The sequence below is a fragment of the Saccostrea cucullata genome, unplaced genomic scaffold (assembly GCF_032062105.1).
Source record: "Saccostrea cucullata isolate Sc308-1 unplaced genomic scaffold, CSIRO_AGI_Scuc_v1 ctg1470, whole genome shotgun sequence".
Classification (NCBI taxonomy): domain Eukaryota; kingdom Metazoa; phylum Mollusca; class Bivalvia; order Ostreida; family Ostreidae; genus Saccostrea; species Saccostrea cuccullata.
Genome location: NW_026920398.1, coordinates 143,711 through 165,690, shown reverse-complemented (window position 1 = coordinate 165,690; position 21,980 = coordinate 143,711). Strand labels below are relative to the sequence as shown.

The following is a 21,980-nucleotide window of genomic DNA, read 5'->3' as shown; positions in this document are numbered from 1 at the left end:
CCAGTGAGAATTCTGAAATTCCCCTACTTTCACTTCCCGCAGACAGACGCATTTTGCCGGAAAACGAATCTGACATGCCACCTCGAGATTTTAACCAAGGAAAGACAAGTTGATGTGCTTTGATTTGAGGGGTCACTCACTACCGAACGAAAATTAGGGACATCGCTATGAGAAGAAACGTTAACATTGTCGCCTATGGGAAATCAATTAGTGGACTGTACCCACATGTAGTACATTTAAAATATTAAGAAAAAGACATTTTTGTCAGGCATTTGTCACACCTCAAAATACATTTTCATGCACATTACTTAATGTTACATGTTGTACATTTAAATGATTTTAAGATTAAAAAAAAAAAACATTTTTGTCAGGCATTTGTCACACCTAAAAATACATTTTCATGAACATTACTTCATGTTACATGTAGTACATTTAAATGATTTCAAGATTAAAAAAATTGTCAGGCATTTGTCACACCTAAAAATACATTTTCATGCACATTTCTTAATGTTACATGTAATACAAGTAAGTAAAACTAAAATAGAAAATACACTTTACAATGCCAAGAAAAAGGCAATGTTGTTTGGTAGTTGTCAAAATTATTCAACACATGCATATTACTTAATGTTTACAAATTTGTTGTCAATGATATCAGCTTCAAAAGAAATAGGTAGAAGACCGGATATCTGCTCCAAGAAGTCATCATTAGATGCAAGATTAATTTCTTGCTTAATGATGTCAGACAGTGTTCCTTTCCAAATGGTGATCTTTTGGTTAGTTTTTTCACAGGTGCTGTACAGTAGCTGAACTCTACAGGATTTTTTCTCTTGCTCCTCTTCCCTTCCACATGTCGGACATTTGTTATTTACCAATTTTTTGTCATAGCATCCTAGAATAAATGAGGATAAGAACATATGAAGTACATGTACTAATACATCATGTGTAAGAGACTTGGTGTTGTGACCATTTTAGACTAAACCCATCTCACTGAGAAGAGTTGCTTATGAAAATAAAGGATAATTCTCTGATGGTGAATTTCTTGAACCCCAGCCTCCTTAACCAGGTCCCATGATCATTAAAGAAACTTTGAATCAAGTCAAATTTTCCATTGTCTGTAAAATGTTTCTAAATTACTGAATTATTCTAAAAATTTCAAACAACAGCAAATAAAAATGCTCCATCAAAGAAATTTACAAAATTTTGATTATTGTCCAATTAATTTCAGACTGAATTTTACATTGAAGTCTATGGACAGTGCGTGTTTTTATAAGATATCGTAAAAAGTAATTTGAATTTCAAATGAATCTCTTGGTGAAAATATGCATAAAATCTCTCTTTATTAAAATATGAAATGACATGAATTATTTACTGAATTTTTTTTCTTCTTTAGATGAAGGGCAGATAACTCTTCAAAATCTTTTAATGTGCAAAATGAGGGTATCCTTACATGTTATCAGTCTTGTGAATTTGGTTCATGTCACTTTTATCGTTATGTAGTATAAATCTATTTTTCACTAGTTTAAGGAGGCTGGGAGGTCAACAAATAATCACAAATTAACCACCAGATTTAACTTTTTTTTAAATACCGTATCTTAGGTTGTCAACTATCATTTGGCAAAGAAAAAAATCCTACATTTTTGTTTTAAAATTTGATCATTCTTGTATATCTTTGCATAGAGATCTTCTTTTAAAGGAGATGGAAATTGTCTGAAAATGGCTGCCACCCTCAGCCTCTTTAAAATTATTCAAAATTCCTTCAAAATACATCGAATACCTTAAGTACAACATGAAGTTTTGACTTGAGATACTTTACGATCCTGGGGCCAGGACATTAATTCAATTGTAGTTGTTTTTGACAATGTCCTTTTTTTTAGGAGGGGGGTGTATTAACGGAAAAAAAATCAGGAAAACTTGAATAGTATTTTCCCTATATTTTTCTGTATCTTAATTGAAAGTAAGATAAGTCTTTAATACATTAAATGTACAAGATTTAGCTTAAAAATTGTCTTGCTTGATAATGTTTGTTTCCAAATCTGAGTAAATGTACCTCTGGATGGACAGCAGTGATAAACATCAAAATCCATTATGTCTGTAACTTGGATTTTAATGCTTTTTTTACCACACCTGTCATCTGGGAGAAAGTCGTCATCATCCATTATGTCTGTTGGAGCAATGGAAATACCTTCAACGTCTTGGAACTGTAAAAGAAATCACTTCTGATAATTAAAGATCATAAATCCTCTGCTCACTCATATAAAATTTTTCTTAATTTTTATGATTTTCCAAATGAAATGTATATGCTGAATAAAATACAAACTATACCATGGCTTGCTGGGCAAAATTTGACAAAAATGCACTTCTACTTGACAAATAATAGACATTTGTGTCATTAAGAGTTATCTCTCTTATCAGAGTATCAATGTACCTTAAAACAAGAAATTGTGAGCCAATTCTCAATAGTACTTCCCCCCGCTGAGATGTGAATACTTGTTATTTAAAGAGCAAGTTAACATTAGATAAGCCGAAAAAAGTTGCACAAAGTGGATTTAAATTGAGAAACAAATGAAAGATTAAGGGTCTGGTGAACTAGGAATTTTGAGTAAAACATATTTTCAACAAATACACAATGGGATTAATAAAATAGCATTTCTTCTTAAGATAAAATTTGTAAATATGTTATTAGCAAACTTTTTCAGTGAATGTTTAAATCATTTGAACGTACTCTGCAAGTTGTGGCACGTGATGATGTAAGTTGCTGCTTTCCCATGTAAGTTTTCCGGTACAGGCCACTTATTTCAACGCCATCATCCACTTCAAAATTCATCTCAGCATTGTCCCCAAATAAGCAAACTTTTGCGGTTCCAGATGGGTCTTTAATGTTGAGTAATCTTACGGCCAAATTTTCTCGTCTATACTTTACTGGTGATGCCTACAAAATATATCAGAATGATTAAGATGACTTACTGGTTCAATTAATTTTGTTAATTCTGTACAAGTCAAATTTGTTAAGTTGATGCTCTGTGCCATTCCACTTCTTCATTAAATTTTCTAACCAATTAACATATTGCCAAAAGTAACCTTTTTAAAAATTTTGATACTTATGACTAAAATTAATAAAAGAACGATATATATTTGTGGATATATTTTACATGTTTGATATGTTAAATTTATACCTGCACACTTTTTCCCGTGATTGTTGACCTTTCGTCAGATAAACTTGCTTCGTTCAGTTTTCTCTTTACCCCTGTTAATGGTTGTTCCTCGGGTAACAGTGGAATTTGTTTTACCATTTGTTCAGGCACATCAACTCCAGAAGTAAATGCTATCAAACTGCTAGCAACAACCCAGTATTTGTTTTGACCTTTGTTGACAGCATTGATGAATTTATAAGATCTTCCGACAGAAATATTGTTGAACTTGTGTTTCTGGTAAACTCTTAAACTGTAAAACTGAGTTCTATCTGCACAGACCAAGTTGAAAAACATCATCTGCACACCATTGTTTGTGTACTGTTGAAGCTCTTTAGACTTTTTTAGAACTTTGCACTGAAAAGTTTCATTCTGCTCCTGTGTTAAATAAATAGTGACACATGCTTAATGATAAACAGATTTGAAATGAAATTTTCTATTCTTCTTTAAGAATATACATAAATATATGCATCATATATATTGTTGAACAAAGCTCTGAATTTATGCCTCTGTGAATCATGTCTGAGTATATGAAGTTAAATAAAATAAATGTCAAATATTTCCATCATACATGTACACTTCAACAAAAACTAAAATGCCACTGAATCTCTTATTCTGCAGAAAATGAATTATCATTTATTCTTCCAATTTTCAACTTTAAAGATTAAAAAATGGCCATTTGTAAAATATACTGTTTACAAAGAAAATGTATTTAATTTGTGTATCTTAGAAAAAAATCATGGTCACTACTGAATTAACTTTTAAAATTAACACATTTCTGATATTGGTACTAAAGAAAGAACAAGAATTTGAGAAAATATAGGTTGTCAAAGGTTAGAATTTCAAGCACACATGAAACTGGAAATTCAATAAAAGTTCACTGCAATTTTTAACAATAGGGAAAAAAAGTTACTTTCTGTAAGTAAATTTACGTAAACGATCATATTCTTCAAGAACTTTATCATAAGGCAAAACTACTTTTGGGTCAAAAGAAATTATTCCAAGACCATCCAAACACTTCACTCTACTTAAAGCTACATATGCCATTCCTCGTTCAAATACATCTGGTCCAATATCAACACAGATTTTGTCTAGTGACATTCCTTGAACCTTATGTATATTGCATGCAAAACACAAAATGATTGGAAATTGCACTCTTACTATGTGTCGACCATGGATGATAAATTGATGGTGTAATTGTTCAATTGGTATTGCATTGGTCCTTTGTGAGAGTTGTTCTGTAGCATTGCTATGATTGTTACATGTGTTAATCCGATTATCAAAAAGCACATTTACTGATACAATTTTACCACTTCGAGATCTAGTGAAAGATTCTACATAGCCCATGGCACCATTGACCAAACCATTTTGTGTATTAAGATTCCTGATCAACATGACTCTTGAATTAATGGAAAGTTTAACACATGATGGTAAACCACCAGCAGCATTGTCATCTTGTGGTATGAAAAAATTAGGAACATCATTTCCTGCATTTGGATCATTTGATGCAAAGTAGTGGGTTGCATGCAATGTTTCAATATTGTTACTCAGCAAATTTTGCCTAAATTCATTGTAGGAATTTACTTTTGCTCTAGTTGGAAAAACTCTCAAAGCAGTCTCATATCCACTTGCATTAGGATTGATTAATCTTTTTTTTAATAAAGAGATATCACTATTTGTCAACATACCAACTCTAGCTCTATTTAACAAAGAGGCATAAAGATTGTCATCTCGTTGACGCATGTTTTCCTTCAGAAAAATTGGCTTAAATAATTCCCACAAAATGGTGTTTTCAAATACAAAAGATGCTTTCACAGGTCGGAGCTGAAAAAAATCACCAATAGCTATTACGTTTAATCCTCCAAAGGGTAATTCACATTGTTTAATATCACTTAATCTTCTACTGATATAAGTGAGCATAGTGCTACTGACCATACTAATTTCATCTATAATTAGTGTATGAATAGTGACATACATGTTTCTCAGCTGTGACAAACAAAAGGGTGATAATGGTTGATATTCTCCATAATTAGATACTGGAATCTTAAATGCAGAATGTATCGTTTGACCTACAATGACATTAGCAGCAGTACCAGTAGGTGCACAAACCAAAACAGGGTTAGCCCCAGGAATGCAAGATGTGTAAAGTTCTAAAAATGCGATTATTACTTTCGATAAAAAAGATTTACCAGTGCCAGCACCACCAGTTATAAATAAATGAAATGAATTTTTCTGATTTGTTTGAAAATGATTTTTAATTATATTAAGAGAAAATAATTGAGTCTCTGACAACTTACTAACACATGCTTCATAGTCCGCAAATGACATTGAGCACTGTAAAGAATGCATATGCAATTGTTCTTGTGAAGTAAATGGTAAATATGATGTAGCTAAGCTATCAGTTTGTGTAACATGCGACACTTCATTTATTTTATATGAACACAAACTTTCAAAAGACTGTATTCTAGTACTATTTTCTTGCAAGTGAAAATCAATCTGGCTGTTTTCTAGTTCCTGTTCACACATTTGTATACGACGCATAATAGTCTCTATTTTTTCAACAAATGAAAATTTTTCATAAGGGACAGAAACATCAAAAAGATGGCGTTTGGCAAGAAATGCTTCTTTAGCACTTGGGAAATCACGAGTCAATTCCTTTTCATCTCGATGAGGAAGTAACATCAGTAGTAAACTGTAATAGTAATCATCACTGTGGAGTGGCAAGTTTGTAAATCTTATTATTTTTGGACTTTTTTGGGGTCTCATGTACGTATATATCATACTTTTGAATGTAAATTCTTTCACTTGCATTTGTGCGCGAGTTCTCTTTCAAGGGTTGAGCTTTAACGTATAATGATGCAAATTTAAAATATGACATTGCTTCAATACTTGAAGGCCTATTCTGATAATAATCTAACATATTGGAATGAAATATATCAGTGCTATTATTGTCAAGCAAAGCTATTTCTTGAGCTCCTTCGAGAAGTCGAAATCTTTTTTCTGGTAATCTAGTATTTAAATTTACAAAAGAGCGGCTAGTGTGAAGCAAGTTTAAATCACCTAGACGATATGCCGCCTCTTGCGAGCTAAGACGACGGTGCTTAAGAACACATAAACCAATTTGTAATAATTTTTTGTGCTTTTCCAAATCTGGATTTTGTTTAAATACATTAAGAATCAGGTTGCCTAATGCCGATTTTAAATCCTCTGGCTCAGACTTGCACAAATAACTGCAGACATAGTATGCCACTCCCTCTGCATTACAGACAAGTTGGACATCCATATTGGCACGCCAATGCCGTAATACAACAGGATTATATGGATTAATCATAGTAGACTGATCATTCCTTCTAAGAACATAAAATTTACCTTTGTTTGATTTAGACATGTCTATGTTTTGGACAATTTTTGTATCTGGTGACACTGGATGTGGAAAGTGAAACCTACATCTTGTAAGTCGATTCTGGCAATAAGATGTATGAGAGTGTGTTTGATACTTAGTCACATACTTACATAATTCTGAATCACTTTTTGGAACATTTGCATGAATTGTTTTATCAATATATCTCAGAAAAAAATTGTTTATTATTTTCTCTAACTTCTGTTGGAAAATCTTTCACCTATAAAAACATATGCATGTGGGGACTTCCTCTATTCTGGAATTCCATTCTACCAAAGTAATCTTGAATCTGTCCAAATGGCTGTCCTTTCCCTAATATCACATCATTCAACAAATATTTGAAACGACGATTAAAAAACAAAGCTGTCATCAATGGATCATCCTTCATAAATGATGAGAAACTTCCATGTCTGAATGCTTCCTCATAGGTCAAGTTTTTAAGGCACATTCCAAGTTCAGTCCAATGATTGTCATCAGCAGACAAAGTCAAAAATATTGTAGGGGGTCCAAGACATCGAACCATTGACAGTAAATTATAAAGTGCATTTTTAAAGTAAGCAATAGTCCCTTTTATGTTCTTTATAAACATATACGAATTTTCCAAAACATCAGAAGCCTGGTTACTATGTCTTATGTCAGCGGCTGTAAATCTGTCATCTCTACTTTTACACATACGCATATGAACTCCTATTTCACTTTTAAGCAATGAGACATTGTAAGAAACACAGGAGTGTAACAAATATGTTAAGTTATATCTAAACTCTGCATGTCTATTATATAACCTATATTTGAAATACATGGAGGGATTAACATGGGTATCTCTATGATGTCTTAAGCCAATAACTCCATATGGAAATATCCAGGGAAATGCCATTTCCTCTCCTGATGTTAAATTAAAAATGTTAACAGGTTGATGAGTAGAGCTCGAAACCTTAATAACACCCTCTCTTATAAAGGCAGAAGCATTTAGTATAGGTGTATTTACATCTAAAGGTGTCAAAGAAGAATAATTAAAATTATCATCTAAATGAGACGACGATTCATACCCATTTAACAATTCATCATCCAAATGAGTAAGTATGTCAATACTTTGATTAAGTTTGATTTCCTTATAAAGAGGGTTGTTTACTATAAGCCACATAAAAGCATCTCTCAAATTTTTGCAACTGATGAAGTGTTTATTCGTGACAACAGGTTCGCTGTGTAAGAAATGCACAGATAATGTTGAATTTTCTTCAAAATTTCTGGGCAACTGATCAGCTATTTCCTGTACATTCATTGGCAAGTTTAGTACCAATCCCTTTTCAGCATACTGACCACCAGGTAAAATATGAATGGACAAAAAAACTTGAATAAGGGAAATCATGCGTTTCTCCAATATTGATAGTTTTAACAGCTCTGTTGGTATACGACCATTATCAAGGTTGTTCAACTTAGTACTCAATGGACAATTTTTATTTTGCTTAATTCTTCCATGACAATAACGACAGAGAACATCATCATATGACAATTCTAACATTTCTGCAGTAGCTGTAATTTCTTTCAAATTAACTATCTGTTCAGGAAATAAAATTCTATCACAACACTTGCAATAACTGGAGGGTTTTTGTCTAATATGCACTTCATATTCAGAATTGTGCAAATCACAATTTAAGAATTCCACTGATGGTTTTGATGTTTCTACTGTGCAAGTATAACCAACATTGGTCATATTAATGCTATTAATTGTGCTGTTTTCATTTACGACATCAGAAGGACTTGAAAAAGTTTCTGTACATGTATTTACAAATGCTTCATCTTGAGATCTGCATTTTCTTTTACGATAGGTGCTTTTTTTTAATTTAAAACTTTTTTCTGTGTTTTGCATATGAATGGAAAAAGTGAGGCTGGGGTTGCTGATGAACATCATAGTTAAAAATAACTGGGCTTAATTCATACGAGTATCCAATATAATCACGATTTAGAAAATCAAGTATGCTGTCAATGCTGTCAAAAAGAAGTAGAACTGCATTTCCTGATTCATCCAACAAACCATTTTCATTTCTTTGATGTGAATCAAAAATGGCATACCTATCATTTATAAGATCACAAACAATAGAAATTGTCAGTCCCCTAGATGTAAACATTAAGAAAGGACTTATAATTGACGCCTGATTCATAGAATTTTCTAGAGTATTTTGTCCGAATTCATATTCATTATTGCTACCTATTCTACCGAAAAAAATATCAGTTTGAATCTCGTAATTGGGAGAGTGCATGCTATGTGGCATCCAATCTCGAAGCGAACTTGGTAAATCATTGTGTGTCAGATATCCCGAAACACCCCGTACTCTGCAGGCAATATATGCGTTCAACGAAGTGCCTTCATTCACTAGATTATCTATATCATTGGGGGTAACTTCGTCTACCCATGTTAGTGGGCGATCCCTCGACATGCCACTGAAGACTACAAGAGCTAAAAAAGCAATAGCAGTGCATTGTATTCCGTTGAAAGGACAAAACTTATCAATGCCTTGGTGAATTCTACCCATTACATGTCTTACCATTTTGACTCCGTTGGTTTGACAGACTTCGCCAAATTAAATCACCACGCCGACCTCGCTTTGCCGCCAAATTCTCAGTGTAAATTCGTCTCGATCATCAAATCGCTCCAAATTGCGTGATAAAACATGACAGCAGCGTGCGTCTGTATGATTGAGACTATCAAGAAAAGCTTCTAATCGGATGAAAATGGAACAAAAAAACGACACGGTACACTGTTTTAAACTTTATCATCTCGTCGAGTAATTGTTGGCTGCATAAAATATTTATAAAAATAAGACACACGCATCAACTATCATTAAAAATATATAAAAATTTTGCTAAATGAAATAAAATAATGGTAACCATGGTAACGTACGTTTTTATCCGCTAAGTAAAATCTAATGTTCTAAAAAACGGGAGCTGTTGTTTTTTCGATAGTAAATTATGAGCAAATTTATATATAACATATGTAAATATTTTTATTTTGGAAGATGTACTTCATGCAAGTAATTATATTGCATATTTCCTAATTTATGAAGGGAAAGAACATTCCTATGTAAAATCTTTTTAATGTACAGCGAACCTAAAATTCTGAATAACTACTCTCGACGTCAATCCCATACACCAACACCTAAACTTATATGTATAGAGCAGCCCGGTCCTCCGGGCTGCAATAAAAACGCATAATATGTAATTGAATAAATAAAAATTGGTAAATGTTTTATCTGATAAAATCACTGAAGACTTTTTAGCACCGGTTTCTGTCTCTTTATTTTGTTGCTTTTAGATGTGTATTACTTCATCTACTCTTTTTATTGTCACCTTTCAACCAGTATGGATAATAAGTCCCACAAGATCCAAGAGGAGGTGGAGATGTTGGCATTTTAAGGTATCCTGCCCTGTACCAGCCAGTAGTCAGGTGATTGTCACAGAGAGGCATCACATCCTGTTTGTAGGATGGACTTCTTTTCAATAGGTCGGAGATTTCACTGTATTCTGTACATGGGTCCTCCTGGTCTGAATTATTTAAGGAATGGAGGTTATTTTAACCTATTATACATGTATGATAATTATAACATAACTTGAGGACATTTACTTTTTTATCAATTGTGAAGCGGTTTATTAAAATGTGTAAACTGCCAAAAATAATGGTATGTTTTAAAAAGGTTATCTAGGCTTCATTCCTTGTAATTTAATTTAATTGTCGCCAATAAGACAATTTGTTTTAAAATGGCCTGAAATTGAACATTTTTTAAAGTTCCATCAAGCGGCCTAATACGTTTTTAACGTAACTTAATTGTGACGTAGACAACTAACGTTAATACTGTAACATTATAAAGCAAATCTTTTATCTAATTAAATGACGATTTACAAGTAAACTATTACTATAATTTTTTGTAGAATGATCTTTGATGGTGTATAACAATTTGAAATAAATTTAAAGCATTGAGGTTGAATCTAAATTAGGCTGGGAGGTTACTTTTACAAACAGTTCAAGACGTCTTTTCTCCAAAATACCTTCGATCAGTTATTGTCGTAATCTATCGTTTTATGTTTGTGAATAGATGTTCAGTCAGGTTTTTTACATTATAATCATGAAGGAAATTTACCTGGTGTTCATTGCATTTTACATGTATCATCCATTTTTTTTATATTTCACCAAAAAAAAAAAAAAAAAAAAAAAAAAAAAAAAAAAACAGAGCAGAGTAGACTCATGCATGGAGAGAATAAATTATTTGAGGAAGTTTGAAGACCATGGTACATGTATAAATGAAATTTTAAAAATTGTATTTTAGAATGTAAGGTAAATGTTTTATTTGTTCTTGATAAACTGTTTGATAATCTTCATCAATTTAGGTATTGCATTTAGAATTTTTTAAAAGATGACAATTCAAGAATAAAGGGAAAGATATTGAATTGTTTGATTTACTTACAACTTTCCTGAATAAACCTGACGGCGCTAAGGATGAGGAGATAAAGAATTTTCATTCTCAGTAAAATCTGCAAAAGATTTTTTTAAAGATATGAATATTTTAAACAAATGTTCCCCTTTCTCCGGATTCTACAAATATCCATGTTTAGAAAGCTCAGATTTTAATGAAGTTGAACGTGATGAAATTTTCCAGTATTGTTTCATATTGGTTTTATAAATACAGCTGAACTTCGGTATCTCGAAATCCGATATCTCGAATACTATGGATTTGTCGAAGTTTTTTTATGTTCCTTAGTTCTCCTGCCAAACGACTGAGCTTGTTTTTTGATAAACAGGCAAAAACAAATAACGTCATGCTGAAGTGAAATATGTCATTTATTAAAGTAAATGACGGAAAAGTAAAACACAGTTAACAAAATGGGGGTCAGAAAAAGGAGGACTCAAATATAGAATATTACACATCTTAGTCAAAATATTACACAATCTGACCCCCAGCATCATAATGACATTGTAACATGATGTACATAGGCAAAAGGGGGGTCAACCAGACTAGAATAATAATTCAAACCCTGTAATCTTTCACAAGGTACAATATACATGCATTTTAAGTTGACCCCCTTATAAACATCATAAGTTTGGAAGACATATACAAAATGCTCTAAACTGCTGCCTGTCATCAAAAAAGGTGGGAAAACAAAATAACAAACAGCCACAATCCAATCAGAGATTGGATCCACCCACCCAAAGGCGTCTTGGCAGGAGACGCAAAATTCCTCAACAGGATGATTAATACAAAAGCATTTAAACATCATTTTTTTTTAAATTGACATATACTCAGTTCAAAAGACAATACAATAGTTATTGTGAACAAGAAAAAGAAACATCCAATAAGACTGAGTGAAAACATTACAAAGGACAAAACATCAAATAATTTTAAAAAGTATACAAAACACCTGTCTGTAGTAAATATTAACCAGACAGCAAAATGGGAATTTATAATCATGAACACTGACCTTGTCAACTGCAGACAACTTCTGACCAGTCAACAAAGTTGTTAAACTTACATCATTCTGCATCAAAATGTGCCTCTTGACTGCAGACAACTTCTGACCAGTCAACAAAGGTATCAAACATACACCATGCTGCAGTCAACAAAGTTGTTAAACTTACACCATTCTGCATCAAAATATGCCTCTTGACTGCAGACAACTTCTGACCAGTCAACAAAGGTATCAAATATCTACCATGCTGCAGTCAACAGAGTTGTTAAACTTACACCATTCTGCATAAAAATGTGTCTCTTGACTGCAGACAACTTCTGACCAGTCAACAAAGGTATCAAACAAACACCATGCAGCATTAAAGTGCCTCTTAACTGCAGGCAACTTTTGTTCAGTCAACAAAGTTGCTAAACATACATCATGCTGCATAGACATAAAAACATGCCTCGTGACTGCAGACAGTTAACTTCTGAAGCAGTCAACAAAGGTGTCAAACATACACCATGCTGCATAAAATGTGTCACATGACTGCAGACAACTTCTGACCAGTCAACCGAGATGTCAAACTTATAAAAATGTTCCTCTTAACTGCAGACAACTTCTGACCACTCGAGAGGAAAAACAGATTACCAAACTGAGGGTTTGAATTTGTGAGGATAGGTATAAGGAACCAACAGACAACTTCTGGCTTGGCCCCTGCTACACAAGGTGTTTTCAGCCTATTGCATAATTTAAATTTATAAATATTGAATCCTATCCCAGCTGGTCTTTTCTTATGGTTAAAAGTTTTGTAAACACTTTTCAGACACCAGGTAATATGTTATTTCCTGGATAGAATGAACAGCAAACTTTGAATTACAATAACTTATTTTAAAATAGAGAGACATTGCTAGTTTTCTCTAAAAACACGAAAAATGAAATAGATCTGCTTGAAAAAAAGGAAAAGCTGTAATGTAGCTAATAAGCGGAATCTGGCAATACAGATAATGTCATACATATGGTATAACGCTTATCTGACATACTATTGGTAACTGATGTCAGCAAGAGACATTTCAAATAAATTAATAAACACTGTGTATATTTAAAGTAATGAAACTGCCTCAACACGTATGGCCCCGTGCTCAGTGACATATAACATAAACAAAGTGGTATAAATTCCTTAACACGTATGGTCCCGTGTTTAGACAATCTTCCATTTACAACATGTGACCCACTAAACACGTATGGTCCCGTGTTTAGTGAAACATTCCATGCACAATGTACTTTCTAAACCCGTATGGTCCCGTGTTTAGTGAAACATGGAATAGTTAGATCATCTTGTACATGGAATGTACAAGATGATCTAACTATTCAAACACATATGGTCCTGTGTTTAGCCAATATCTATTACAACATGATGTAACCTACTAAACATGTATATGGTCCTGTGTTTAGTAAAACATTTCATGTACAAAACATCTACTTTCTAAACACGTATGGTCCCGTGTTTAGAGAAATATTCCATATACAACATGATGCAACAACTTAACACATATGGTCCTGTGTTAACTGAGATATTCCATATACCAAGTGATGTAACTTTCTTAACATGTATGGTCCCATGTTTAGTGAAACAACATTGCATACAACAATCGTATGCATAAGCTTAAATGCATCATCAATAGGAATTGCAGGGTTAATAAGCATGTATTTTATCCTGCATGACAGTAAAATCCTCATTTGGATACCATTATGCTACAGTAATTTGCATTTGTCAAACGTATGGTCCCGCTCGACGACTACTGAGCTCTGCAGAGATTGATTATAGAGATGATTCATGAACTGTGTTCACCCTTTTTTTCATATTTTGTAGAACAACTATTATAGGAGATACGATTTCAACAAAATGTGTATCTTTTAAAGGGCCTGTGATTTTACCATTTTCTTTCATTTTCCATCTAAAAAAAAATATACATATATATATATATATATATATTAATGATCCTAGGATCACCCTAAGTCTTCTTGATTTCTAGAAAGTTTTATTTTAGGTAGTTTAGTACCATCTGACATAAAACTTGTAAATATCCCTCTGACAAGACTTTCAGTTTACTAGATCTTGATCAAAGCTTTGAAATATTCAAATGAATCTCTTTATCCTGAATGAGGTTAGTTTTTAGATTAAAGTTTTTTTTTTAACCACAATATTTAAAATGCATCCGTCAATTGAGTTAAAGTGATTGGACTTTAAAATTTTGGGCCCTGCTGCATATCTCTAACCCCTGTTTCAGAAGAATTGACAAAAGTTTGCTTCATGTACTGAAAAAAGACATGAAGTGTATAAAAATCATTATTTCAAAATTAGGATATATATTTTTTAAAGAAACTATTGAATTAAGTGAAAAACCATTTGATCATGATATTATCTTACTCAATGGACTTGTTGACAGAGCAGTCCCCAGAAACATGAACCAATACACCACCCAAACTTAAAGTGGCTGTTGCCACAATACTTTCCTATGTTGAGGCAATGTCCTTGGTAATGGGCACTTGTTTGTCCACTGTTGTGTTGTCTGTGCATGCATATCTGATTTCTGACTGTTGTTTCCACATGGCCTATATAGCTTCTGCAAGTGTTACCCAGTGTGGATAGTGTCTGTTTCTAATTTGGTGGGATGGGTAACTCTGGAAAAATAAAAGTGTAAACTACTATCCAGTCTATGATATTCATTTTTTTTAAATCAAGTGCTCTGATCTAAATCAATATTTTAAGCCATGTTCTATACAACTGAGCAATCAGAACATGCAAGATAAATTCTTAGAGAATGACATAATTATTTTACTTTGGGTATTGCACAGCTGCAATAAATCAACAGGGAATAACAGGTTATGTAAATTCCAATATGAGAATATGTCTACATATATGCAGCATAAATTATTCTCATTATAACATTATTTTACCAAGAAAGAGAGCAAACATGCATTATTATACATTTTAAATATATATTTAAATATGTATTGCAAATAAATTGCTAACTTATAAATTATAAACTTGTGATTGATTCTGGAGAACATGATAATGCCAAATATGCATGTTATTCAACACACTTCTGCACACTTTATTTAGATACCTATGGTTCTTGATTCACTTCAGAAAAAGTGCATATAATCATGCCTGAGACAACCAAAAACATTTGTCCATAGACAAGCACAAGTCAACAAATTACATGTGTATATGGTCCTACACAAGTCAACAGAGATGTATGTCATTATGCAGTTGCATTCAGGTCCTGCAAGACATATGAATACATCATGTGTGCATATGGTCCTGCACAAATCAAGAAAACATGAGTGCATATGGTCCTGCACAAGTCAGCAAAACAGATCACATGTGTATATGGTCCTACACAATCAACAAAAATATATGTCATTATTCACTACCATGCAGGTTCCCCAAATCAACAAACACAAGTGCATATGGTCCTGCACAATTCAACATATTACATGTGTATATGGTCCTACACAAGTCAACAAAACTTGCATGTCATAATGTACTACCATGCAGGTCTTGCACAAATCAACAAACACAAGTGCATTATTGTGCATATGGTCCTGCACAATCCAATAAAATACATGTGTATATGGTCCTACACAAATCAACAAACACAAGTGCATTACTGTGCATACGGTCCTGCACAATCCAATAAAATACATGTGCATATGGTCTTACACAAGTCAACAAACACAAGTGCATCTGGTCCTGCACACTTTTCCCTGCACAGTTCAACAAAATTCATGTGTATATGGTCTTACACAAGTCACCAAAAAATGTGTGCATAGGGACCTGCATGAGTCAACAACTTGCATGTGCATATATTGTCCTGCACAAGTGACTAAGTCAACAAAATACACGTGCATATGGTCCTGCACAAGTGACTAAGTCAACAAAATACATGTGCATATGGTTGTGTACAAGTCAACAAAACAAAATGTATGTCAATTTGGCATAATTATGTATGGTTCTGCATGAGTTGACAAAATACATGTGAATATAATTCTGCCCAGATCAACAAAATGCATGTGCATATAATCTTTCATGAGTCAAAAGGTAATACATGTGCACATGGTCTTGTCCAAGTCAACAAAATACATATGCATATTGTTCTGCACATGTCCACAAAATATGCGTATATGTTCCTACAAGAGTCAACCAAATGTGTCAGTGAAATGAATGTGAATATGGTCCTTCACAATCATAAAATACAACATAACATGTAAATCAGTGGTGGGTTTGCCTGGTAAACATAAGTAGTGTATGTGGACCTCACTTCTACACTAATTCTCAGTAAAAGGTCACCTCAAACTATGGTGTGCACCCTTAGCAACAATACTATATCAGCATTAAATCATGTTAATCATTCTACCTATATACAAGCTGTGCCTATGACCTGCACAGTTTATGTGATAAATGTGTATGTGGTCCCACGTACACTATGTCTTGATTAAACAATTGAAAATTTGAATCATACACAATCAGATTTGTGTACCCATATAATGACAATATTTTACCAACATCCTATAGGCAACTAACTCCAAACAATATTTTTGGCTCCGTGAACAACATATAAGTAAACTTGAGTAAGATCATTCATTGTTCAAACTCTTAAAAGGAAAAGCAGGATTTGTTACCAAGTATAATACCTGTATTGGTAAAAATATTGCAAAATTATAGAAGGAACTAAAAAAACTTGAGCCTTTAATTATGAGCTAGTTAACTTAATTTTAATGGATAACACATGACTTCATCAGAAGTACTATACTATACTGGCCTGTTTTATACTGGGAATGCAGGAGTGTCAAGTGAATACTACATCAGCATCAATGGAGATCTCACAACTTGTAAAAAGGTAACACTCGTCACTGCTGAGCTGTTTATATTCACTCATCAATATCTGGTTTGTGTAGATGATTCTGACATTCAAGTCCTTGAAGAAGCGAAAGGTTTCCACTGTAACAAACAGGTTGTTATTCCCTGGCCAAGGTGAATGTAAGAAGCAAACTATCTTGTGATATTTTGGATGGACAGTTAATAGAAATGATGTTATCACATAGATGCACATTTTCTAAGCTCAGCAAATTGCAAATCACCGTAAATAGGCAAAAGTTCCTATGAAGTTACCGGTGTGATTGATAAAATCTCCAGGCTTGATCATGGTGTTAGGATTAACGATGTAGGTGATTCACTGACGGCCAGTTGCAAAAACCTCCCAGGAAAAAGTCTATACACTGTCAGGTCTATAATGTAATTTAATATTATTGTTTACAGCAGAGACCTACAGCGAAGGGTCTATGTTTACAGCTGACATAGTTCATGTAAGAGTTTTCGGGATCTCGAGCCCGACATTATTTACTACATATTTTACACCACTGTAGATACACTGACACTGTTTATCGATCGTTTACCAAATTTACTTCAATTGACCATATTATTCCCCAGACGACTCGTAGTAATAGAATATCCATGTAAAAATCACATGTAAAGTATTTTGGTCGTCCTGAATTGTGACTTCCTCAGCATGCTTAATGCCCGCATGTAAACTTTACAAGGCCGATTTCGCAACAAAAACTCACTTTACAGACGTTTTTCTGCAAATAACAAGCAGATCACATCGTCCGAAATCTTCAAAATGGAATCACAACAAAAGTTGTAGGATTTCTTTGGGAAATATGGTATAAATTCGAAAAATTCAGCAGTTCATGTAAACCATGCTTTCTCTTTTGGTAAACGGATCAATAAAGATCACGTGGAAAAGGGTAAAATTAGTTCAATAAAAGAACCGAATAGCTGCTTAGTATTAAGCTATGTCCAATACAGACACTGTTATATAATAACATAATAAAGCAAGAACATGTCACATAAATGAAATTATTTGCAATAATTACTATTTCTTACGCAGCTATGTTAAGAACCCCCTTCGGTACCTCGAGTTATGCAGAGCTTCGCGAATTCGATTATGATGTCAGGATTAAACTGTGCAAATGTATCTCGGCGAATAATTTAATACTGATTTTCTTTTTCATACACCTTCACATGTAGTCATTTCTCACTTTTATAAGAAATCGTGCAAATCAAATCATTAAATTAAATGAAAATACGTCATAACTTTTGTTCCCCTTTTACATTCAAATGTATTTAATCACAACAAAAAAATTATCGCCGATATTTTCACTGCATACCTTCACTGTACAGCTTATTATTTGCGATAAAAAAATTCTGAATCTAAGATAAACGCACGGTTCAGTGGAAAAAATATGAAAAGACAATGACTAAAAGATAGAAGGTAGACTTTATAAACATTAAAAAAACTTGCTTCCCTGCGCTAAAAAGGTTATGCATTACCAAAATGTCATTTAAATCTGATAACGATTTTTGCCCCCCCCCCCTTTTTTTAAAAGAATAAAAAAATGAAATAAATGAGATAAAATTCTCCTCGATATGTTAAAAAAATTAGCATACAAAACTAACATATTAGAAAAATTAAAATAAATTTAAAAAAAGAAGAAAAAATACCTTACCTCATGTCCAAACCAGGAAGATTTAATGATTTTTTAACTTCCGCCTCACCGTGTAATACGAGATACAATAAAGAAATGGCAATGTTTCTTCTATGTGTCAAATTAAATTATTTCATGCACCATTTTATCTCTTTAGAAGAAAAGCAGATACGGTCGTTGGCATTAATGCTTGCTGTTTAATCTAGTTCATAAATTTAAATAAATATGTTTTCGATCAAATATGGTCGTATAATGAGAAACCTAATAACTGACTTGCCAGTATCTGTTTATGGTGCTTTTTAACTACATTGTACATCTACATATACCATTTCATTATTTTTTAAAATCTATTAATAAGGAAGTGATAAGGTTTCTTTTCTTTTTTTTACAGATTACATTCAAAATTTTTCTCTCCTGCGTTATCCTTATATTGTCTTTAAAATAAAAAAAAATGTCAATACACATGATTTTAACAAGTTATATCTAAACATAATTGACTTATTTCAGCGTAAAGCTTGGGATCTAGCACTTTTCAGATTCTGTAATTTTTGTATACATATTGAATTTCTATTCTCTTTCACCTCGTCGTTCTACGTCGATTAAATTTCTTTGCAGTAAATAAATGTAGTTGTAAATCCATAAGCCGAATACTGACAATTCAACATAATGATTGTAGACCGAATATTCCTCATTGAAAATCGAACTATTTCTCAAATATTCTTGCTATACGAGGATTGTTCGCAGACCCAATGATTTACGAAAAATCTATTGCAAACTGTGAATTTTGGCCTATGTCTGATAAAAATTCATATCTTTTGTTTAATAGTATATAAAAATCAGGTCCATTTACTAGAATAAAAAAAAATACAAAGATTTTTACTTTGTGGTGATAGAGTACACGGAGCAATCACTTGACGTTCAGTGACGTGACAATCAAATTTCAAATCCGTTAAGCTTTTTCAGAGTTCTAAATATCTTTCAATCTTTAGACTTTTCTTAAAACTTAAATATTTATATCAAGATATGTTTCTTTTCTTTTATAATGTTTTTGTGCTGTTTCGGATATTAGTGGGATATTTAAATAAAGGGTCAGCGCAGTTAAGTGATTAGGTATGAAATCAATGCAAAATCCCTTGGCGCAACATCCATGCAAAAAGCATGAACGGGGTGATGCGATATGGCAGGAGTTGATTATTGAAAATGTTAATCCTTCCATCTTTATAAAGCTACTACCCTTTGAATACTTTTGTCCTGTGTACGCAAAGGCAATTTCAGAAGCATTTTAGTCTCCTTTTAGACATTTTCCTGTATGCACACATAATTTTAAGTAGCTCTGTGCTCTATGACGTTCAATGACGTTCCCATTCTTGACTTAATTTTGACGCGTTGATTATTTATTTTATTTATAATTAGTTATTAAACAGTCATATTCCTTCCAATTTAATTCAAAATTTCACCAAGTGACGTTTCATGAATACTCTTGCGACGGGCAAAAATTCATTACTTTTTTGCGCTACAACTGTGCAATTTTTAATATCAATAAAATGTCTAGGTAATGTGAGTGTGCGAAAACGAAGCATGCTCCGTTAAGCATGTTTTATTAAAAATAAAATAGCTGTTTATTTATAAGGATCACCAGGAAACACAAAGTCTTTGTATATTATTTGTGAAATATATAATTTTTTTATCTTGGTAGTTTAACTGGTTTCATTAGAATAGCTCGCTCACAGTAAGACTTGTCCGCGAATTTTTCTAATAGCCCTCGTACGTCTTTAATGGCTTCAAATTATCCACTGGAAAAAAATATCAATTATTGAATGCATATTCAAAATATGTACAATAACGTATTTGCATATTTTTGGCACTAACACCAAATGATCAATTTATCTTTGTTCTTAATCAGATCAAAATTTTAAAATACACTTAAGAACTTGAATCTGCAACGATTAAATGAAGAATAAGTCTCAAATTTATCACAATATATTTTTTGTATTTTTGCACATTTAAAGTCTAGTAGTAATACCATATAATGCATCGGACAATTCTATGTCAATCTTTAGCTGAGTATTTCGAAGGCACCTTTGTATCTACTGACAATCACGCTATACAATAATGTCTGTGCTGACTGAATATAAAGGACACTAAACTTATTTTAAAAAACAATTTGCACAAGAATTCAAAAAAAAAATTACAGATTTATTTCACAAGTTTACGTCGGTAAATTTAGTTTTTCTTTTTGTTTTAAATCTTACATCAAACGCAGTTCACGCTTAATCTGCGAAGCACGCTAACTCTTGATTCCCGCCTACATTTTACAACCATTTAATTCAAGATTGATGTCATTTTGGCCATAAAATCTTTGTTAGTGGGTAGTGGGTAGACGATATTTTCCACTGAAATCGGGATATAAAGCATCACCATATTCCGAAATAGCTTTAGATATGAATAAATATTTCTTAAATCTTTTCCTATGTTTAATGCTTATAAAATTAAGCATAATTATATATAAGTTAAGTACAATGTTTAGGTTGTTAACCACTTGGAAATTTCTGAAAAATAGGTATTTTTGTGGGGTTTTTTTTTGTCTATAAACATATGCCCCCCTCCCACATGAAACACAAAATGCTTTGGTATGAATTTGTGAAATGATAGTCCATTATAACCCGTAAAAAGGATTTTTTGTTTCACGGGCGGGGGAGGGGGTTCAAATATTTTTCATTTTACGTTGATTTCTATATATAAAAAACACGAGTTCTTCCAACATTTTAGAATTATCTCTCGTCGTTTTTCCAAAAAAGAAATGTTTTATGAAAATCGGTATAAAAATCAATATACTTTATAATAAAAACATTCGAATATCTCAACTTTTTAAAAATTGGATTGGAGGTAGGCGGGAAAACAATATTATCGTTCGCAGTTCTTTGAACAACATCTTATATAATATTCTTATATACCGTTGCAAATTCTGTTGAAAACAATATATGATTATTATTATATATAGTTTTTGTTTTGTTATTTTTCATATTCAAAATGATCCAAAATAAATGGATTGAGAGCTTTTTGAAATAAAAGTATGGAAACTGCACGGTCACAAGATGACAATGCTACTCACCATGATTTGGTACTCACCTTTTCAGTCGAATTTTCTCATTGTCTTCTCGTACATAAAAAAATCGATTGCTATCGTTATTTCGTATCCTTTGAATCCTCGAACATAAAAGGACCATATGAAACTTATTTTAGGAAATCATTATAGAGATGTTTTGTAGTGACCATTAGAAGAATTAATTTTGCGTTCTTTATCATTTGCTTTTCAACTGTGTTTCTCGCGATAAATTTTTACAACAATATATACATATTAAACTCACATCAATGACTTTAAACTTTAATACTATTAAAGC

General features: G+C 32.6%; 1 protein-coding gene and 1 long non-coding RNA gene across 5 annotated transcripts; both read right to left on the bottom strand.

The window, feature by feature from the left end:
- Positions 1-229: 229 nt before the first annotated feature.
- Positions 230-9,417, bottom strand: LOC134248381 (uncharacterized). 4 transcript variants are annotated; one of them, XM_062730797.1, is made up of 5 exons: positions 9,132-9,413; positions 3,174-3,566; positions 2,723-2,929; positions 2,048-2,198; positions 230-889 (listed from the first exon to the last, which is right to left on the bottom strand). In XM_062730797.1, exons 1-5 carry the CDS (start codon positions 9,132-9,134, stop codon positions 618-620), a joined length of 1,026 nt encoding a protein of 341 aa, XP_062586781.1. In that variant the 5' UTR covers positions 9,135-9,413; the 3' UTR covers positions 230-617. The 4 variants fall into 4 exon arrangements, with proteins under 4 accessions (XP_062586781.1, XP_062586787.1, XP_062586794.1 ...); XM_062730803.1 differs by lacking the exon at positions 9,132-9,413 and adding an exon at positions 4,877-6,726; XM_062730810.1 differs by having other exon boundaries at positions 754-889; positions 2,125-2,198; positions 9,132-9,417.
- Positions 9,418-9,931: 514 nt separating this feature from the next.
- On the bottom strand, positions 9,932-18,657 carry LOC134248374 (uncharacterized). The gene is made up of 3 exons (XR_009988039.1): positions 18,601-18,657; positions 11,046-11,112; positions 9,932-10,128 (listed from the first exon to the last, which is right to left on the bottom strand). It is a non-coding gene; the product is annotated as an uncharacterized LOC134248374 (long non-coding RNA).
- Between the last annotated feature and the right edge of the window lie 3,323 nt (positions 18,658-21,980).

Bases quoted from the DNA above. Each gene is read 5' to 3' on its own strand.
- LOC134248381 (XM_062730791.1), bottom strand. From the start codon at position 5,999: ATGCAAGTGAAAGAATTTACATTCAAAAGTATGATATATACGTACATG. The intron at 2,930-4,876 runs GTATGTTGACAA...TATATTTTGTAG, and splicing joins GTTAAATAGAGCTAGAGTTG to GCATCACCAGTAAAGTATAG.